Source organism: Notolabrus celidotus, chromosome 6, assembly GCF_009762535.1.
Source record: "Notolabrus celidotus isolate fNotCel1 chromosome 6, fNotCel1.pri, whole genome shotgun sequence".
NCBI classification, from domain to species: domain Eukaryota; kingdom Metazoa; phylum Chordata; class Actinopteri; order Labriformes; family Labridae; genus Notolabrus; species Notolabrus celidotus.
Window position 1 is genome coordinate 33731 of NC_048277.1, and position 19748 is coordinate 53478.

At 40.7% G+C, this 19748-nt stretch overlaps 1 protein-coding gene across 1 annotated transcript in view; it reads left to right on the forward strand.

The window, feature by feature from the left end:
• Nucleotides 1-19748, forward strand: part of LOC117813788 (neuronal acetylcholine receptor subunit beta-2-like) — a 31099-nt gene that overhangs the window by 8988 nt on the left and 2363 nt on the right. Inside the window, exons 2-6 of the mRNA XM_034684822.1 lie at nt 5557-5702; nt 8959-9003; nt 9098-9207; nt 13628-14154; nt 16427-16884. Of these exons, the coding sequence (XP_034540713.1) occupies nt 5557-5702; nt 8959-9003; nt 9098-9207; nt 13628-14154; nt 16427-16884 (1286 nt within the window). The remainder of the gene's footprint in view (nt 1-5556; nt 5703-8958; nt 9004-9097; nt 9208-13627; nt 14155-16426; nt 16885-19748) is intronic.

Below are 19748 nucleotides of genomic sequence, written 5' to 3' on the forward strand. Positions count from 1 at the left end.
AGCATCAGTCTAACATGATTGCTGGTGTTGCTCCTGGCTTTTCAAAATCAGATGAGGGCCTGGTTTTTATTCTCTGTAAGTCTGAACGTAAACTGTTGTTAGCCTATCTGCTAGCCGGCTAGCCCAATTTAGCTTGTTATTTAGCATAGACTAAACTGGTGTCTATTGAATAAATCAGTAATCAGTATTTCAATTTCTGTATTTATACATAGTTTTCACGATGATGGCGAGGCGGAGGTCTCCTGTTGTCTGGGCACATCCACGATCACGTTCCTTGAAGCAAGTTTGTCAATGTTCCTAGTTTTGTCAATGTTCCTAGTTTTGTCAATGTTCCTGTTTTGAATAAAAATGCAATGAATCACACACAGACCTCTTGTTTCATTTGTTAAAAAAAAACCTATACACATGTACAAGCTTTATACTGCATTGATGTTAACTGTGATAATGTTGGGCTGCCTAGTAATATTTTAAACCATTGAACAATTCATCTTAGATTCATTATATTTTACATTATATTTTCATTATATTTAGTCTTCGATCCAAGATGGCGCCACGGACGGTCGCCCTGGTACTGCGCTCTCTCGTACTTGTTGCGTTTTTCTCTTTTTTTGTATCTTTATGCTCCGCTTCTCTGGTTTCTTTTACCAGAGAAGAACTTATTAACATTGGACAGTCCTCTGCCGAACTTTTTACACCGGTTTTCATTGAACCTGGAAGTTACACAGAGATTCTTGCTGGTGGAGCCGCAGCTCTCTATGGTCTTTGCCGGAGACGCCGGCGCCGGGGCAAGCGAGCAGGCGCGCTCGTCAGACTGAGACAGCGGGGGTTACGCAGTGCGCTCCCGTCCATTCACCTGGCGAATGTCCGCTCCCTGGCAAACAAGATGGATGAACTGCTGCTCCTCAACTCAAGAAACACGGACTTTTGCAGATCCGCCGCCCTGTTTTTCACTGAAACCTGGCTCAGTGAACACATCCCAGACAGCTCGCTGCACTTACCGGACTTTCAGCTCCACAGAGCGGACCGCGTAAAGGAACTCTCTGGGAAGGCGAGAGGAGGCAGAATCTGTTTCTACATAAACAAAGGTTGGTGTACAGATACCACAGTGTTAAAGAAGTCATGCAGTCCAAATCTGGAGACTCTTTTCATAAACTGCAAACCCTTCTATTCGCCCCGGGAGTTCTCCTCCTTTATTCTGGTCGGCGTCTACATCCCACCTCAGGCCTGCGTAACGGAGGCGTTACAGCACCTGGCTGACCAGATTACAGACGTGGAGAAAAAACATCCTGACTCTCTGCTCATCATTCTCGGGGATTTTAACAGAGAAAATTTAACCCACGAACTACCTAAATACAGACAGCATATTAAGTGTCCCACCAGGGAGTCTAACACTCTGGACCACTGCTACACAGTAATAAAGGACTCATATCGCTCTGTCCCCCGTGCAGCTTTAGGACTATCTGATCACTGTCTGATTCATCTCATCCCGACCTACAGGCAGAAGTTAAAAACGGCTAAGCCTGTAGTTCGGACTGTGAAGAAGTGGACGGAGGAGTCAAAGCAGGAGTTACAAGCCTGCTTTGATTGCACTGATTGGAGTGTTCTTGAAGCTGCATCAGAAAACCTCAATGAACTCACTGACACTGTGACTTCATACATCAACTTCTGTGAGGACATGTGTGTGCAGACCAGGACCTTCCGCACATACAACAACAACAAGCCCTGGTTCACACCTCAACTGAGGAAGCTGCGTCAGGCCAAAGAAGAGGCCTACAGGAGTGGGGACCGGGACCTGTTCAAGCAGGCCAGAAACAAACTGACGAGGGGGATCAAGGTAGCTAAGAGGAGCTACACTGAGAAGTTAAAACAGAGCTTCTCTGCCAACGACCCCTCAGAAGTTTGGAGAGGCCTGCGTGAAGTTACAAGCTACAGGAGACCCTCCCCCCACCCTGAAGGTAACAAAAGACTAGCTGACGAGTCTGAACAGCTTCTACTGCAGGTTTTCACACCCCACACCCGAACACTCTGATTAACCTGGCCCCCCCACAACCCCCTCCCCACCCTCCTCTGACCCCCCACCTGCGCTGACGATCTGTGAAGATGAGGTAATCCAGCTCTTCCAGAGACAAAAGACCAAGAAGGCTCCAGGACCAGACGGCGTGTCCCCCTCCTGCCTGAGAGTCTGTGCTGAGCAGCTGGCCCCCATCTTCACAAAGATCTTCAACACATCGCTGGAGCTGTGTGAAGTGCCCTCATGCTTCAAAAGCTCCACCATCATCCCAGTCCCAAAGAAACCCACCATCACAGGAATCAATGACTACAGGCCCGTCGCCCTGACGTCTGTGGTCATGAAGTCCTTCGAGAGACTGGTGTTGAGCCACCTGAAGGACATCACAGGCACCCTGCTGGACCCCCTGCAGTTTGCCTAACGGGCAAACAGGTCGGTGGAGGATGCAGTCAACATGGGTCTGAACTACATCCTGCATCACCTGGACTCCCCAAGGGCCTACGCTAGGATCCTGTTTGTGGACTTCAGCTCAGCGTTCAACACCATCATACATCAGACATCCTGCACCAGAAACTCACCCAGCTCACAGTGCCGGCCTCCATCTGTCAGTGGATCACCAACTTCCTGACGGACAGGAAGGCTGGGGAGCATCAAATCCAGCACCCGGACCATCAGCACTGGCGCCCCACAGGGATGTGTTCTCTCCCCACTGCTCTTCTCCCTCTACACCAATGACTGCACCTCAGGGGACCCCTCGGTGAAACTCCTGAAGTTTGCAGACGACACCACCGTCATCGGTCTCATCCAGGACGGAGACTAGTCTGCTTACAGACAGGAGGTGGAACAGCTGGCACTCTGGTGTAGTCAGAACCATCTGGAGCTGAACCTGCTCAAGACGGTAGAGATGACAGTGGACTTCAGGAGAAGCCCCCCCCCCCCACTCCCCCCCCTCACCATCCTGAACAGCACTGTGTCTACTGTGGACTCTTTCAGGTTCCTGGGATCCACTATTTCCCGGGACCTGAGGTGGACCTCCCACATAGACACTAACAGAAAAAAGGCCCAGCAGAGGATGTACTTCCTGCGTCAGCTCAGGAAGTTCAACCTGCCCCAGGAGCTGCTGATCATGTTCTACACCTCCATCATCCAGTCTGTTCTGTGCACCTCCATCACTGTCTGGTTTGGCTCTGCAACCAAACTAGACAAACACAGACTGCAGCGGACTATAAGGACTGCAGAAAAAATCATCGGTGTCGACCTGCCCCCCATCCAGGACTCGTACTGGTCCTGGGCCAGGAAACGGGCAGGTAGCATCACCGCTGACCCCTCACACCCTGGACACAAATTCTTCAAACTCCTCCCCTCCGGCAGGCGCTACAGATCACTGTGCGCCAAAACAACCCGTCATAAGAACAGTTTCTTCCCCCAGGCTGTCACTCTGATGAACACTAAACCATAACAGTGTCATACCTGTCAGATAAACACTCTCTGTAAATATACATGTAGATATACAATGCAACAATTCTCCAAGCAGAATTCCATATTTCTATTTTTTGTATTATTTAACTTCTATTTTATAATGTAAAACTACCTCTGCAACTCACCACTGCACTTTATTATATTATTTTAGCCTGTACATATTAGTCAAGCCTATTTGTTGTTTCTTTGTATTTATAGCTAAGGTTATTGTAATTATATTTTTATTTTATTTTTTATTGTAGTTCTTATTCTTATTCTTATTCCTATGCCTTGTACAAAGAGAGCACAGTTTACTAAAGTCAAATTCCTTGTGTGTTCAAGCATACTTGGCGAATAAAGCTGATTCTGATTCTGATTCTGATTCTGATTCTGATTACTCTCATTTCTATACAAATCAACCACAAACAGCGACCGGTATAGTCTAATTCTATTATTAACTGTCTTATTAAAAGCGTAATGTTGACATACTCCAACAGAAGGGAAGAATAACAATTTTTCTTTCTCAAAACTGCACAGCCTGGCAAACTTATTACCCATTTCTCTATTGAAGTGTTCTTAAAAAAGAACATTTCACACAGATCTCTTTTTTCTATTTTTATTGAAAAAGTGAAAAAATAAGGAAGGTCTGAGACTCGGCCTCCACCCTCTCCATCCATTGCAGCAGCGAAGCATGCATCTCCTCACTCTGCTGCATCATCCTTTTTTAAAATTTCAACGGCCGATAAGGGATAAATTTAAAACTGGGTTCTTTAGCTCTGATGCAGCCGTGCCTCTCTGTCTGCTGTCACTTCTCTGTCTCTAGCATTGTCCCACCCACAACACGGGTAACAGCCAATCAGCCAATGAGAAACTGCAGGGAGAAATGTAACGCAAGCTAGGCTACTGTTTCTGCAGACTGTCATTTCTGCCACGTGATTTAACGAATTTTGAAAGATTTCGACCCGAGCACTCACTTCTGTTTAGGTGTAGGATCTACTTTATTTTTTTTCAGAACCTTCATTTGCAGCCAGAAAAACCCGTTCATTTTTGCACTATTTACGGCTGCAACACAGACGTGCTCCTCCGCCTGCAGTGCATATCTCAACTCAGTCTTCCCCTTCAGCAGCTAACAGAGTTTATTTTGATCACGTAAACATGTGGTGCAAATCGTGGGTCGAGTCACTGTGCAAAAAAAAAAACATCTCCTGAACATTGAAGAAAGTCAGAAACAAACTTCTGCATTCAGTTTGGCAGCGGACTCTGGTTGGTGAGCGTCGCAGACTGCAACCCTGTTTGATCTGCTGGTATATCTTAATACCCAAATGTCCAGAAGTACTGTTGTTACCAAGTCTTTCTCGTGGCAGCAAGTAGTTTTCTCGGTTCTAGTTTTCTCGGTTCGTTGGCATTAGCTCGCAGTTTACACACCTGCTCCACCAGGTAACTCTGGATCTCTCCTGCTCACCAGTTTAGCTCTGCTTATCCTTATCTCCTTATCCCCTGTGATCTCTGGCTCATAAAGTTGTCCACATGTGTCTGCGGTAAACAGCATGACATCGGCATGGTCAGAATCACTCAGTATTAAGTGTAGTTGTATTTGTGTCACATTGAAGCTGAAGACCTGAACAGCTGATCAGTGCACTGCAGGTGGAGGAGCATGTCTGTGTTGTGTCCGCAAATAATACAAAAACAAATGACAAGATCAGAAACACTTTTACAAGTGGTGAGACAATTTTACAAGCGACGGGATATTTTTACCAGTCCCGAAACAAATTCACAAACAGCAGATTTTGATGAAAAAGAATTGTACCAATGATTTTCAAAAGAAAAGACGTCTGTAATATGAAAATGTGCAACAGCCGGGGAATTAATATATATTTGACATTAAAAACCCTGTTTCAACTAAAATATTTTGATTCAGACTGATCACCTCAAAATGGGTTCCTGCCAATCCCAGCTATATCTGATTTGGAATTTCAAAATAAATGTATATGCTACATTTCCAATTGTTTTTATATTGAAATTCCATACATAGACAAGTTGTATGAACACAAAATGTTTTTCTTACTCTGTGTTTTGTGCTTTGTTTGTAGGCAGCTGGGCAGAGAATGCAGAAGAGCGGCTGGTGAACTACCTATTGGGTCCAGAACGCTACAACAAACTGATCAGACCTGCAGTCAATAAGACCCAGCAGGTCACCATCTCCATACAGGTGTCTCTTTCTCAGCTCATCAGTGTGGTAAGTATTATCATGCACAATAAAACACTTTTATACACATTCACAAATACAGATTACAAGTTAAAGCTTTTCAACACATAAACAAGCTGTGCATTATCAATAGAATAACAAGGGCAGTCTGCGTCGTGTATGCATGTATATGATCCCCTTTTGATGTTGTTTCTATCAATATTTAATTTAGGTTGAAAATAAAAAATTGCATGATCTATATAAGCTTATATCACAAAATGTCTAATGTATGGAATTTAATGTTATTTAAAGGGCCCCTAGCATGCAATGCAGTGTGAGAGCTCTATTGGAAAAGATAGATAGATAGATGGATAGATGGATGGATGGATGGATGGATGGATGGATGGATGGATGGATGGATGGATTGATTCTCTGTCCGTCTCTCTGTCTGTCTTTCTTTCCTGCTTGCATTCTTTCTTTCTCCTGCCTCATAAATCCCAAATTTGGAGGCCTCAACTTCCCTTAAAACTTCATGCAGAAACCTGCTCCGTAGGGCCCCCTAAAGCGTTAAAAATGCCCATCTAGCTAGTTTAACCTACATGCATGGACATTTTTGGGCATATTTATCATGCCAAGATCTACACAGAAGTCTCAGTGTCACCGAAGTCAACAGGTCTTCTAGAAATTTCCGTTGAATGTCTGATTTTGGCGATTTACAGGGTGCATATTTGAATGATATCCTAGGGGTTTCCACCCATCAATTTCTATGCTGCTCGGTGCATTGTAGATGAATGGCTGTCGGGTGACTTAAACTTGACTTCCGCTACAGCATGACTTTTGCATCTGATAATCCAATGTAGTGAGCTGTACTTATGAAGCCATCTCTTAAAAACATTTGAAGGAGCTTTATGAACAATCATGATAGACCCCAACAGGCTGGTATGGTTGTAGAAAGGTGTACTTTTTTTAAAATAAGTAATTGTTCACTTAAGTTTCTGTTTGTTCAGTGTTTCACTTTCCTTAGCCATTTTATTTTAGGGTATTTTCTCTGTGTATTGGTGTGTTAAAGCTGGATCCTTTTACCAGATGTTCAGCTGACAGGTTGTAGAGTTATATGTGTGTTTCTTAGTTCTCAGATTTTCTTGGCCTTTACACTTAATACCTGTCTATAATTCTAAGGAAGAATATTGTAATTCATGTAGTTAAGTAAATGTCAGTGATTAAGGGCAGGAGCCAAGTTGGTGCATTGTACATAAATACATATACTATTATTTAACATATAGAATGGTCTAGACCTGCTCTGTTTTCAAAAGTGTCTTGAGATAACTGTTGTGATTTGGCGCTATACAAATAAAGATTGATTGTTAAACATACATGCACAAATATACCCACAAACATACATACACATAAATACATACATACATACATACATACATACATACATACATACATACATACACACACAGACATACACACATACATACACATGCACACATACATACACACAGACATACAGACATATTCAATTCAGTTCAAAAGACTATTTGTCCCTGGGGGGCAATTTAAGGCACGTATGAGCAGCATTGAATACAAAAAAACAACACTTAAATTATAAGGATTGTAAAAAAAAAAAAAAAAAAAAAAAAAAAAAAAAATATATAAATATATATATATATATTAATAGATAAATACAAACAGACATACAGACATACACACATGCACACATACATACACACATACATACAGACATATATACAGACAGACAGACATACAAACATGCACACATACATACACATGCACACATATACGCATACATACACACAGACAGACAGGCATACATACATACATACATACATACATACATACATACATACATACATACATACATACATACATACATACATACATACATACATACATACATACATACAAACAAACATACATACATCATTTTTCAATTTTAGGAATACTTCAATATGTACATAAGTAGTATAATTGGATATTATAATTATATTTGTGTGCCCATGTGTATGTGTGTGAACATGTGTGTCCAGGCAAGCGTGTGTGCTGTTGTATTAATATATACTGTTTAATTTATTAATACACGCCTGGGTGTATGTGTGCAAGTGTATATGTATTGGGTTCTTCACACTATGATGTTGGGCACTTTACATTAATATCATTATGACCCCTTTGCCAGTTGTTTAAGTCTCCACATCTCTTTCAAATGCATGTGTTGCCCTTTGTCATAACTTCCTGGTTTATGGTGAGTTACTGAATATAAATTGTGGTGGGTAGCAAAACTCAGTGAATATGTGATTATTGTCATGCCGAATGTCAAATTTAATTCAGGGTTTGTGACAATTCAGCTGAGTCTCTATTGTGAAATTGAGTGATCTGTCTGGTAATGATGGGGTGATGATGCTTCTGGCCTGAGTCTTTTCCTCCATACCTCAAAGTGATATTTCAGTTTTTTTGAAGTGGGGTTGTATAAGTTTTATGTCACTCGTAATTGTACTACCCACAATTGATGTGGCTCAGCTGGGCCCTGAGAAACTGCAGGGAGAAACAGCCCGCAAGCTAGGCTACAGTTTTCAGCAGACGGGGCTGGTTCTACCGACCCGAGCACTCATCTCGGTTTAGGTGTAGGCTCTACTTGTGATTTTATTTAGCACTTCACTTTGACACCAGAGAGCATGCTTGTTTTTGCATTATTTGCGGATGCAACAGAGACGCGCTCCTCCGCCTGCAGCACACTGATCAGCTGTTCAGGGCTGCAGCTTCAAAGAGACAAAAATACAACTAAACTTAATAATGAGTGATTCTTTATTTATTCATTTATTTAATTTTAATTTTATTTAACCAGGAAAACCTCTCTGATAGCGCTGATGACATGCCGTTTTGTGGACACACATGGACACCTTTATGAGCCGGAGTTTACAAGGGAGAAGGCGATTCAATGCACCAGAGGAATAAGCAGAGGAACTTCTGTGATAAACTGGAGAACTGGAGAGATCCAGAGTTACCTGGTGGTGCAGGGGCAGAGCTGAGCGCAATCCGTTGTGGCTAGTACAATTACTAGTGACATAAAACTCATACAACCCAACTTAAAAAAAAATGAAATATCACTTTAAGTTCAGCCCTTTTCTCCCTTTAAAATAAACTTCTTTCTTTCTTTCTTTCTTTCTTTCTTTCTTTCTTTCTTTCTTTCTTTCCTTCTTTCTTTCTTTCTTTCCCCCATATATCAAATAAATAAACTAATTTGAAAGGTTCCTCATTATGTTTTTTGACTATTGTTTACTTGCAGAATGAAAGAGAACAGATAATGACGACCAACGTATGGCTGTGTCAGGTAAAGATACACGTTACTGCTTAGTGTTCACAGTGTTTGATATACAGTTTGTAGGTGTTTGAGAACAAAGGCGGTATAAAAGCTCACTCCGCAGGAGTGGAATGACTACAGGTTGAGATGGGACCCTGACAAGTATGGTGGTATCAAGAAGCTAAGAATACCATCCAAACACATCTGGCTACCTGATATAGTGCTCTACAACAAGTAAGTACTTGTATTTCATACCATTTCAAAGATCAGTTATCTGTCAGTATGATATACATACAGGTTCCATCAAACTCCTTGAAGTGTATCTGTGCATACATTTATGGTGGCCTTAGATTTCTGTGGATACAGGTTGGTATTAATGTGATACCAAGGTGGAGTGTTTGGATCTTTTAATAATTCTACAGTAAAAAAAAAAAGAAGCTCCTGCTTACAAAAGTATTACTCAAGTCTCAAAATCATATTCACTCTGTTCTCTTTCAAGCCTGCTTTCTGTACATGTGACAACACAATCTCCCCCAAGGTCGTGAAATACCAGTGCCTTGTAGGGCTGAACGATTCATTGCATTTGCGGTACAATTGTGATATGATAAAACGAAATAATCTAACCGCAAAGACTGCGGTGAAATGCTCAACGTGACTTGCGAGCAGAGCGGAGCAGAGCTTATCTTAACACAAGTCTAGCCTATAAGATAGATCAATTAAATCTGAGATTGTTTATTATAATACAGGTTGATTCATTGCTTGTGTTTGTTGAAAAATACATGAGGAGAGGACCTTGAAAAAATAATTGCATATTAAAGGTGACATATGCTAAATCGACTTTTTAATGGTTCTCTACCTGAAATATGTTTCCCTGGCATGTCTAAAAAAATAAAATAAAATAAAAAGAATCCATTCTGCCCCTGTTCTGATTTCTCCACCTTTCTGTGAATGTGTGTGAAACGAGCCGTTTCAGTTTTCAGTGTTTTTGTTACGTCACAACAATATCCGGTCTGTAACGGAGTCAGAGCTCGGATCTTGTTCAGCCCATAGACTGAATAAAATACAACTTAACCCCTCCTCTGTTTTTCATTCCCTGCACACCTGTGCTAACAAGGAGCTTAGGAGGGAGGCATGCTAGTTGTAGGCTGTCTTAATAAACAGAAAGGTCGGTTTTACTCCCCACGTCTGCAGATTTGAAGATCTAGTGGATGATTTTTATTTTTCATGGAAAAGTGCTAGCGCTAGTTAGCATAGCTACATAGCTACATGTTCGTAGCTGTGTACCAAGACGCACGTTGACATACTGACAAATAAAACAACAAGAAACCATAGACTTAAATATTGACGTAGTATCCGTGACGTCACCCATCTGTTTCTGAAGCGCTATTTTGAGGCCAATCGGCGGCGGCAGCCATATTGCTTCTGTCGAGCCAGTGTGACGCAAAGAGGCGGAGTTTGAGCCTCCTAGTCAACAGCTACAGTGTTCCTGCAGGCAGCTGTGCCTCTCATTGGAAGACTCGTAATCTCAATATCTTCAAAATTGCTGCGTTAGAAAAAAATTCACCCCCCTCACAGTGAGAGCACATCGAGAAATGAGCTATTCAGACTACACTCATCTTTTGTACCAGGCTGTAAACATGTTTATTTCTGCTGTAAAGATCAGCTTTTTCCCATTCATGTGTATGTGACTTCCAGTACTTCCGGAGCCAGTCTCAAGCGGCTCCTCGATGAACTGCAGCTTTTAACACTTCCGCATTGGACTCATATTTTTAGTCTGGAGGTTGCCGCTTGCAAGAAACACTAAATCTGTGACCAACGGTTCAGAAAGGTCCTGCTGCAGGCCCCTCTCCGTCAGGATCAGATTCTGGATCAGATTCAGAGGGTTGAAGTAACACGGGTCTGTGAGCAGCCGTGTATATTCAGCCAACATGTAAACATTAGATTAACGTGCTGGACAGCCGAGGCCACACCCACTTCCTGAGGGGGCGTGGTCAGAGGGAAAACAGACTGTTCTGAGCAGGGCTGAAAAAGACTCTAAACTCTAAAGACATGTTTTGGGGACCTCTTAGACCAGGCATGTCCAAAGTACCAATAGCGGCCCATGGTCCATTTATTTATGGGCCCAAGCTTCCATCTTAAAATTGTGTTATTTTATAGCACAGAAATTAATCACATTCTGAATCATCTGTACATTTGCAGTTTCTTTCAAGTGCACAAACAAAACTAAAGTCAATCCAGAAACGGTTTTCAAATTAATGCTTTTATCATGAAGTGAAAATGTTCTTGATGAACACTAAAAGTTCAGAAGACACAAAAGAGGACACAAGACAAAATCGAAATTATGAAATCGTACAGAAAAGGCAAAAATTTGATTGTTCAGAATGCAGGAAAGTAATTATTTTGCTATAAAATCTTGTCTGCTGGTCAGAAAAGTCTTAAAAACAACATGAAAACAAAGTGTGATGGAATCCAGATCGTGATCCTGCCATAGAAAAATAATGATACAATATTTTTCCCACATTGCCTGACCCTACTGAAAAACATTTTCCTCCAGAAGAAGATTGAGAACTGAGGACTACCAAGTTACTGATTTATTGAGAAAAAAATTAAAATAATTGTTATTAAATATTTCATAGATAACTTTTAGGATTCCTAAGTCTCAGTAGGAGCCAATGGCCCTGAGGTGTTCTTACAAGATCAAATGTGGCCCTCTTTGAAAATAGTTTGGACACCCCTGTCTTAGACCAATATATTTTGATGAAAAGAGCGTAATATGTCACCTTTAAATCGCAAACAAAATATTAAGGAAAATAATCTAACTACGATTATTTTCCTTAATATTGCGTTTGCGATTTAATATGCAATTATTTTTTTCAAGGTTTTCCCTTTCTTTACCGTTGAGAAACTTGAAAAGAATTGGGGAATAGAATAAAACAGTAACTCAGTAAGAGTTCTGTTTAACTCAGGATTTAAAGTTGGCCTCGTGGTTGATGGACCTGTGTTGTATAGCCCGTCAGTTAACTCCAAGTGCCGACCCCGACAGACGTTGACTGACCATCCAGCTTAAAATTGGAAGAAGTTTCTTGTTAGCTGCTGCTGCTGCAAATGGTTTTAATTAGAGAGGTCCCGATCAGCTCTTTTGGCCCCCGATCTGATTTTCTAAGAGATGAGCGGCTCAAATGCAGATCACTGATCAATAAAAAAAACGTCCAGATCAGCTTATATCCAATAGTTGAGATTGGGATCAGGACTAGTTTTGATTGAAGTTAGCTGAAAACTTAGTTTGTCTCTTGCAGTTCATATAGCTTGTACCACATTTTTAATATGAAAGGGAGGGCTGTGAGAAAATGTTTATATTTTGACATCTTGGGAATCTTTTAATATTATCCCAGGTAATCACAAGGAAGAGCTTGGGTTTATCATGTCATTTTCATTTGCTATTAAGGAAAAAATGTCTACTGTGCCTGAATACAGCGTGTCTTTTTAATGGGGACATATCACGCTTTTTTCATCAATATATATTGGTCTAAGAGGTCCCCAAAACATGTCTTTAAAGTTTATGCTCAAAAAAACACTTTGAAATCAGATTTTGGCATGCCCGAAAAGTCCTCTTCTTCATTCCTCATCAGAACACTCTGTTTTCCCTCTGACCACGCCCCCTCCGGAAGTGGATGTGCCTCGGCTCTCCAGCACGTTGATCTAATGTTTACATGTTGACTGAATATACACGGCTGCTCAGAGATCGCGTTACTTCAACCCTCTGAATCTGATCCTGACGGAGAGGCGCCTGTAGCAGGACCTTTCTGAATGATTGGTCATAGATTTAGTGTTTCTTGTTGTTTTATTTATCAGTATGTAGACGTGTGTCTTGGTTCACAGCTACGAACATGTAGCTATGTGGCTATGCTAACTAGCGCTAGCACTTATCCATGATAAATAAAAATCATCCACTAGATCTTCAAATCTGCAGACGTGGGGAGTAAAACCGACCTCTGCCAGAAAGGCAGCAGGACCTTTTATGAAGGATTGGTCACAGATTTAGTGTTTCTTGTTGTTTTATTTGTCAGTATGTCGACGTGTGTCTTGGTACACAGCTACAGCTACAGCTACAGCTACAGCTATGAACATATAGCTATGTGGCTATGCTAACTAGCGCTAGCACTTATGCATGACAAATAAAAATCATCCACTAGATCTTCAAATCTGCAGACGTGGGGAGTAAAACCGACCTTTGTGTTTATTAAGACAGCCTACAACTAGCATGCCTCCCTCTTAAGCTCCTTGTTAGCACACATTTGTGCAGGTAATGAAAAACGGAGGAGGGATTCAGTATTATTTTATACAGTCTATGGGCTGAACAAGCTCTGAGCTCTGACTCCGTGACAGACCGGATATTGTTGTTACGTAACAAAAACACGGAAGTCTGAAACGGCTGGTTTCACACACATTTACAGAAAGGTGGAGAAATCAAAACAGGGGCAGAATGGATTTTTTTCATTCTCGGGGGGTTTGTAGACATGCCAGGGACACATATTTCAGGTAAAGAACCATTAAAAAGTCAATTTTGCATGATATGTCACCTTTAAAATAGTGATTTTAATTGTAGACTTTAATCTTGTACTTACATCTACATCTCACCAACAAACATTTGCAGTGCTGATGGCGTATATGAGGTTTCCTTCTATTGCAATGCTGTGGTCTCCAACACTGGAGACATCTTCTGGCTTCCACCAGCCATCTACAAGTCAGCCTGTGCCATTGAGGTGCAGTACTTCCCATTTGACGAACAGAATTGCACTCTCAAGTTCCGCTCTTGGACCTATGACCACACAGAAGTGGATCTAGTTCTCACAAGTGACTTTGCCAGCCGTGATGACTTCACTCCAAGTGGCGAGTGGGACATTGTCTCACTCCCAGCACGCAAAAATGAAGACCCAAGTGACATCACCTACCTGGACATAACCTATGATTTTGTAATCCAGAGGAAACCGCTATTCTACACCCTTAACATGATCATACCATGTGTGCTCATCACTTCCCTGGCTATCCTTGTGTTCTACCTGCCATCAGATTGCAGGGAGAGGATGACGCTGTGTGTATCAGTGCTGCTTGCACTAACTGTGTTCTTGCTGCTGATATCGAAGATAGTGCCACCTACCTCCTTTGCAGTACCACTAATAGGTATGTGCCTACATGTTTTCTTTAGATGTTGATTTGTTTAATTGTAATTTTCTCTTTCTATGAATGTTATTCTAAATAGGTATGATTGGGGTTCCAAACCAAAAAGTGGGGAAAATTATCTGTATTTTTTCATGTTTATTCTTCATATCGGGTAATAATGCACCATTAACTTCGTTTTTTTTAAATGATGCAATTAATTAATAGGATAAGATGGGCGGATGGAAAGACTGACTGACTGACTGACTGACAGACAGACAGACAGACAGACAGAGCTGTGATGAGATGAGGACCCCAAATGGATAACAAACGATGACACTCAATAGCCAATTGATACCCATGAACTTTGGAGAATCAGCCTTTTTCTTTTAAATTTAACCCAATAAGACAAAAAAAGAAACTTGAACTCAGAGGAAGCCTGAGTTCCCCACGTGAACCAGTCTCTTCCTTCCCATCTTTCTACTTTCTTCTATTGTTAACTCTTCATTTTAGGAGTATGGGCATACACTTTCTATTGTATTATTGTAGTTGTATAATATATTTTTTGTATGTCTATCCAGTTTCTACATTCGTTTTTTCTAATACCAATCCATGGCCTGGAAAAAGATTTTTAATGTCAAGCTGTTCACATTATTTGTGGAACCACTCCTACACTCATACTTCTTTTTTATTACATTCTCTCTCTGCCTTAGTGACTAGTATTTGTGGCAATAGTGAGTTTTTACCTTGGTTAAATCCATCTATCATCAATATGTATTCATGTATAACACTTCAGCAAGGAGCTTTTTAACAACACTGCAACCAGGACACAAGGGCACTTAAATAGTTAAATAATGAATGTATAATACTTTTAATAATGCAAGACTAGCTATTATATATATTGCCTCAAATGAACAATGAATCTGCTGATTTAACGTGAACCCAGAGATATGTCAACTTTTTTTTCTTATGTTTGGACATAAATTCCCTGTAGGCATGCCCTTGACTACAACGTCCACAGTCTCCATGGACAACTTGTTTCTTTTCTTCCTTTTTGACAGCTGTGACAGTACCTTTTCTGGTGCACAGCACTCACTCTGATACAGCACACCACAATGGCATATTGCAGTATTTGAAGTTAGAAACGACAGATTCACAGAGGACTGGCCACCTTATAGAGTGACATACAGGAAAAACCCTGGTCTTGGTTGGCACTCCTCGTTAATGTGTAGCGGCGCTCTTGGATGGTGGTTTCCATTTTTGTAAAGGGGATTCTAGGGTGTGCATTAATTGTCAGGGTATCATACTCCTCAGCATCAGAGGAAAAGTTTATTCTAGGGTAGAGCTGGGCAATATTGAAAAAGATGTTATCATGATAACATTTCTAATTTCAGTCGATGTCGATAATTATCACGTTAAATATGAAATTATTATTTCATTTAAATTCAAAGTCAGATTTTTTAAAGTTTAAAAAAACGGTGCTAATAGGAAGCAGGTCTTTTGTGTAAGATGAGATGTTTGTTCAAGTTTTTAGATAATTAATTTTCTCAGGTTGAGGTAATTTGATTTAAATTTCCAACAAAGAAATATCAAACAGTAAACTGTGTATGTTTTGAGTAGTTCACTCACCTTGTAAGATTTATAAGAGTTTCCTACAGTGCAGTGAATGCATCACGGTTATTCAGTGATAAGTTCTACTATGGATCGTGGTGGACATCAAACCTGTTCACAGCAGAAGTTGTCTCTGTGCTCTTCCTTTACCCACATCCAATGCCTTATTCTGTTCAATGTTTGGTGGCAACTGGCATTTAAGGCACGTTAGCGCCCCCTCCCTTTCAAGTGGTTGGGACGTGTAATTACAGGCTTAAATATATTGAATCTTTATCCAACATTTATTATATCTTTATTGAGAAAACTTATATCACAATAATTGTCGTTATCAAATTATCGCCCAGCCAGGGTTGGAAGGGTTTGGGGCCTCAAATTCTCATCCCGGCTGTTTGCAGATGATGCGATTCTGTTTGCGCGTTAAGGTTAGACCTCAATCAATAGAATAATTTCAACTTCACTTTTTGGTTTCAAAATATTAATTTAAAGTAAGTAGCTGTGTAACAACCAGAATAATAAATATATATTTAGCTTTTGATTTAATGAGAACCTCAGTGGAGCAAGTTGGCTACTGATAGACAACTCTGCTTTTACTGATGGAGTAGGAGATGTGTAAAAATGAAAATAATCATACATTGTAAACCATCATGGCACATTATTTTTCTCTCTTTCTTTTACATTGTTTAAGGTAAATACTTGATGTTCACCATGGTGCTGGTTACTTTCTCGATTGTGACCGCAGTCTGTGTCCTCAATGTGTACCATCGCTCCCCATCCACCCATCACATGCCAAACTGGGTTAAACAGCTTTTCTTAGTCCGCCTGCCCGCATGTCTCCTCATGAGGCGTCCAGGCTCTCTCAATGCCCACTGTAAAGATGACCAGAGGTCTGCCAAGAGAAACAATCCCCGGAGTGGCACAGAGAAGAAGCAGCACCCCAACATCAGACTCAGTGGGATCCCAACAGACACCAACTCTTTCTATGTGAATGAAGACGTGGCACACAGTTATTGCCGGAAGGTTGGTGACACCAAACCAGACTCCCAGAAGCATACGGCAGTCCAGGGGGATGCAGATCTGGAGGAAGCTGTGGATGGAGTCAGATACATTGCCAAACACATGAAGACAGAGGAAGATAATGAAGGGGTGAGGAGTTATCTAGCCATGGCTAGATAAATGACAAATCATGATGGTCTGGATGAGAAGGGTTCAAACGATGAATGATGCCTTACAAAACCAGATTATGTACATTGATAATAACAAAAAATAAACAGGTAGGAATAATGAAACTTGCAAAAGAAATTAGCTGGTAATTAAGACAACATAACAAGTGGAACATCCCATGTCTCATTATGCTTAGTATTTGCTGATGCCCCTATTTCAAAATGTCAATCATCCTAGATTTGCTCTTAAAATGTCAGATATGCCCAAAACTCTCATGCAAAAAAAAGACGTAGCCCCAGTTAATTTAACTTTAACAAAAGTATATTTTTAAAGGTGAACTGACCACAAGGAAAGGTTGATGATGTAACATTTATGGTGATACACATTGCAAAGTTTTGAAAGTAAACTACAATACAGTAGACCAAACAACACCTCAAAATAGTAGCTGCTATTGGCTAAGCTTTGGGCTTGCAAACTGATGCTACCTTCACTATGGTAATTGTGACTTGAAAAGTAGATGAGATACAGTATATTCCCAGATCAAGAGGAACCAGCTTTAGACAGTGATAGTCAACTCCTCTACTTTAGCTAAAATCAAAACAATAGCATATTTACAAAAAGAGGAAGCTTATTGTCTGTGGGCAACAGTAAAGGTTGCTCTAAGAAGCTTACAGTTGTTGAGGCAACTAGCTACAGCTTGTTTGGTAATTTGCATACATTTTTAAAGGCAAGTTATTATCTCTAAAACCAGTAGAGGTTTCACATCTCACACCAAGTATATGGCTTACAAGTGTTAGCCATATACTTGTTGTGAAGACTAAGGTTGTTTTCACACCAGGATCGTTAGGAGATGTTCCAAAGTTAACCCTTGGGTCAGATTGTTAGGACATATGTGAACACAGTATTCTGAAGCAGAACAAATCAAAGCCTCTTTGGGACGAGAATGCATGATAATAGTAATAAGCTAATGTTACTCACCCTCTCCTGGAGTTAGGTAGAGTACACAAGGGATTTGTTTACCTATTATGGTTACAAAGGGGTGGAAACTTTCTAGAACGCTTCCGGTAAATTTCCCTGGGAAGTTAAGCTGGGGAATTTTGGAAATATTCTAAATTGGAAACTTTCCATGGAAATTCTGGGAATTTATGTGAATTAACTGTGAATTGAGGGTAATTTAATGGAAAGTTATCATATCCAAGCATAAATATTTGTTTTGTTATAAGCAGACATCCATCCAAAATAATACAATTAAAACAGATTTATTTGTAAGTAGAACTTTATCGAGTGTTACATTTTTTATTGAACAATCAATTCTTTCATTGAAGAACAAAAACATGAATGTTGAGTTAAATATTACTCATCCCACTGACCCAACCCATTCAAAAATTAACAACAATGCAATCCCAACAAAGTCCCATTCAAAATTTTAAATGAAAAGAGTCGCTCTCCCTCCAACAAAGTCCCATTCAAAATGCGAATAAAAAAGCATCTTCCCTCAAGCTTCCCAAGCCTCTGCAGGATTCTAGAAATCATCTATGCATGCAGGGGGCGTGGTCTCAATAGCACTGCAGTAAGCAGTGTGCTATGTGTGCATGTAATTGAGGACAAGCATAGATATAAGGTAAGAGATAAGATGAGATACTCCTTTATTCGTCCCACAACGGGACAGCAGCAAACAAAAAGGTGTACAGAACAAGAATTTCAACAAGAATATATATAGAAAAGAAATGTTCATCACAGACGACAGATTGGCCATAATTCTCCTGTCAGCCACCACCTCCACAGGGTCTAGGAATGAGCTGGCGTTCTTCGCCAGTTAGTTCAGTCTCGCTCTCCTGTATCCTGTCCACCCACAGCAGGTGAAATCCTTCTAATGTGGCGTTTGTGACCGGTGTTAGCCCTGTTAGCATGATGCTAATCTGGTGCTGGGTTAGCTCGTCCACCTCATCGTAGACAGATCCCACAGTCCCCATAACGGTGGGGGGAAGGACAGGTCGACGCCATCCCTTCTAGCTTGCACCTCAAAACCAGCACGTCGTCCCGGCCTCCTTCTTCTCAGCTTGCAGGGAACATTGGGCCTAGCATCGTTTAGCATCGTCTAGCATCAACACACTACGGGCTGCTAACAGCTAATCTCGTATGTAAACAATGTTACCATGGATACTCGCAGGATCTCCAGACACACACAGGAACAAAAATAGCAAAAAGAACAATGCAAACGTAACCAGTTTGGTGTCTATGGCCAGTAAATGAGTCATTAAAAGTCATGACAGGCTCCAAATACAAAGTTATATGTTTAACTGCACTTGCATCAAATATGGTTGTTTTATTCAGGATTATGCTAAAATAGATTTTCCCCAACTATATTTAAGTTCCCTATTAAGAGCCAACCTTCAATTTAGTAAATTCCTGGTTTATTCCTGTTTATTCCCATACATTGTTTCCAACTTTGAAAATTCCCCGAATTTTGCAACCCTATTACTTATGCAGTGGCACATAATGATGTAAGAACTGCCCCAAGATGGGGGGTACTGTAGCCTGCTTTGCACAATGCATCATTTTTGACATCTGAATGGGAACAAAGCAAACTAGCCTTAGGTGTGAAAATAGCCTAAAAGACTGTAGTTGAGGTTATATATCTGAACATCCTCAATAGTAGTTGATTTTTGTAGCAGAAATACTAAAAGTAGCAGGGTTGCAGTGTATGGTTAATTGGTATGTGGTTCAAATACAACTATCATGATGAAAAGGTGTTAGAGATCAATAAGCTGTTTAGCCGCTTGTCTTACATAATGCCATGTTTTACTTTGAACCACTCATATTTCAAGAAAACAGCTGTAGGATAT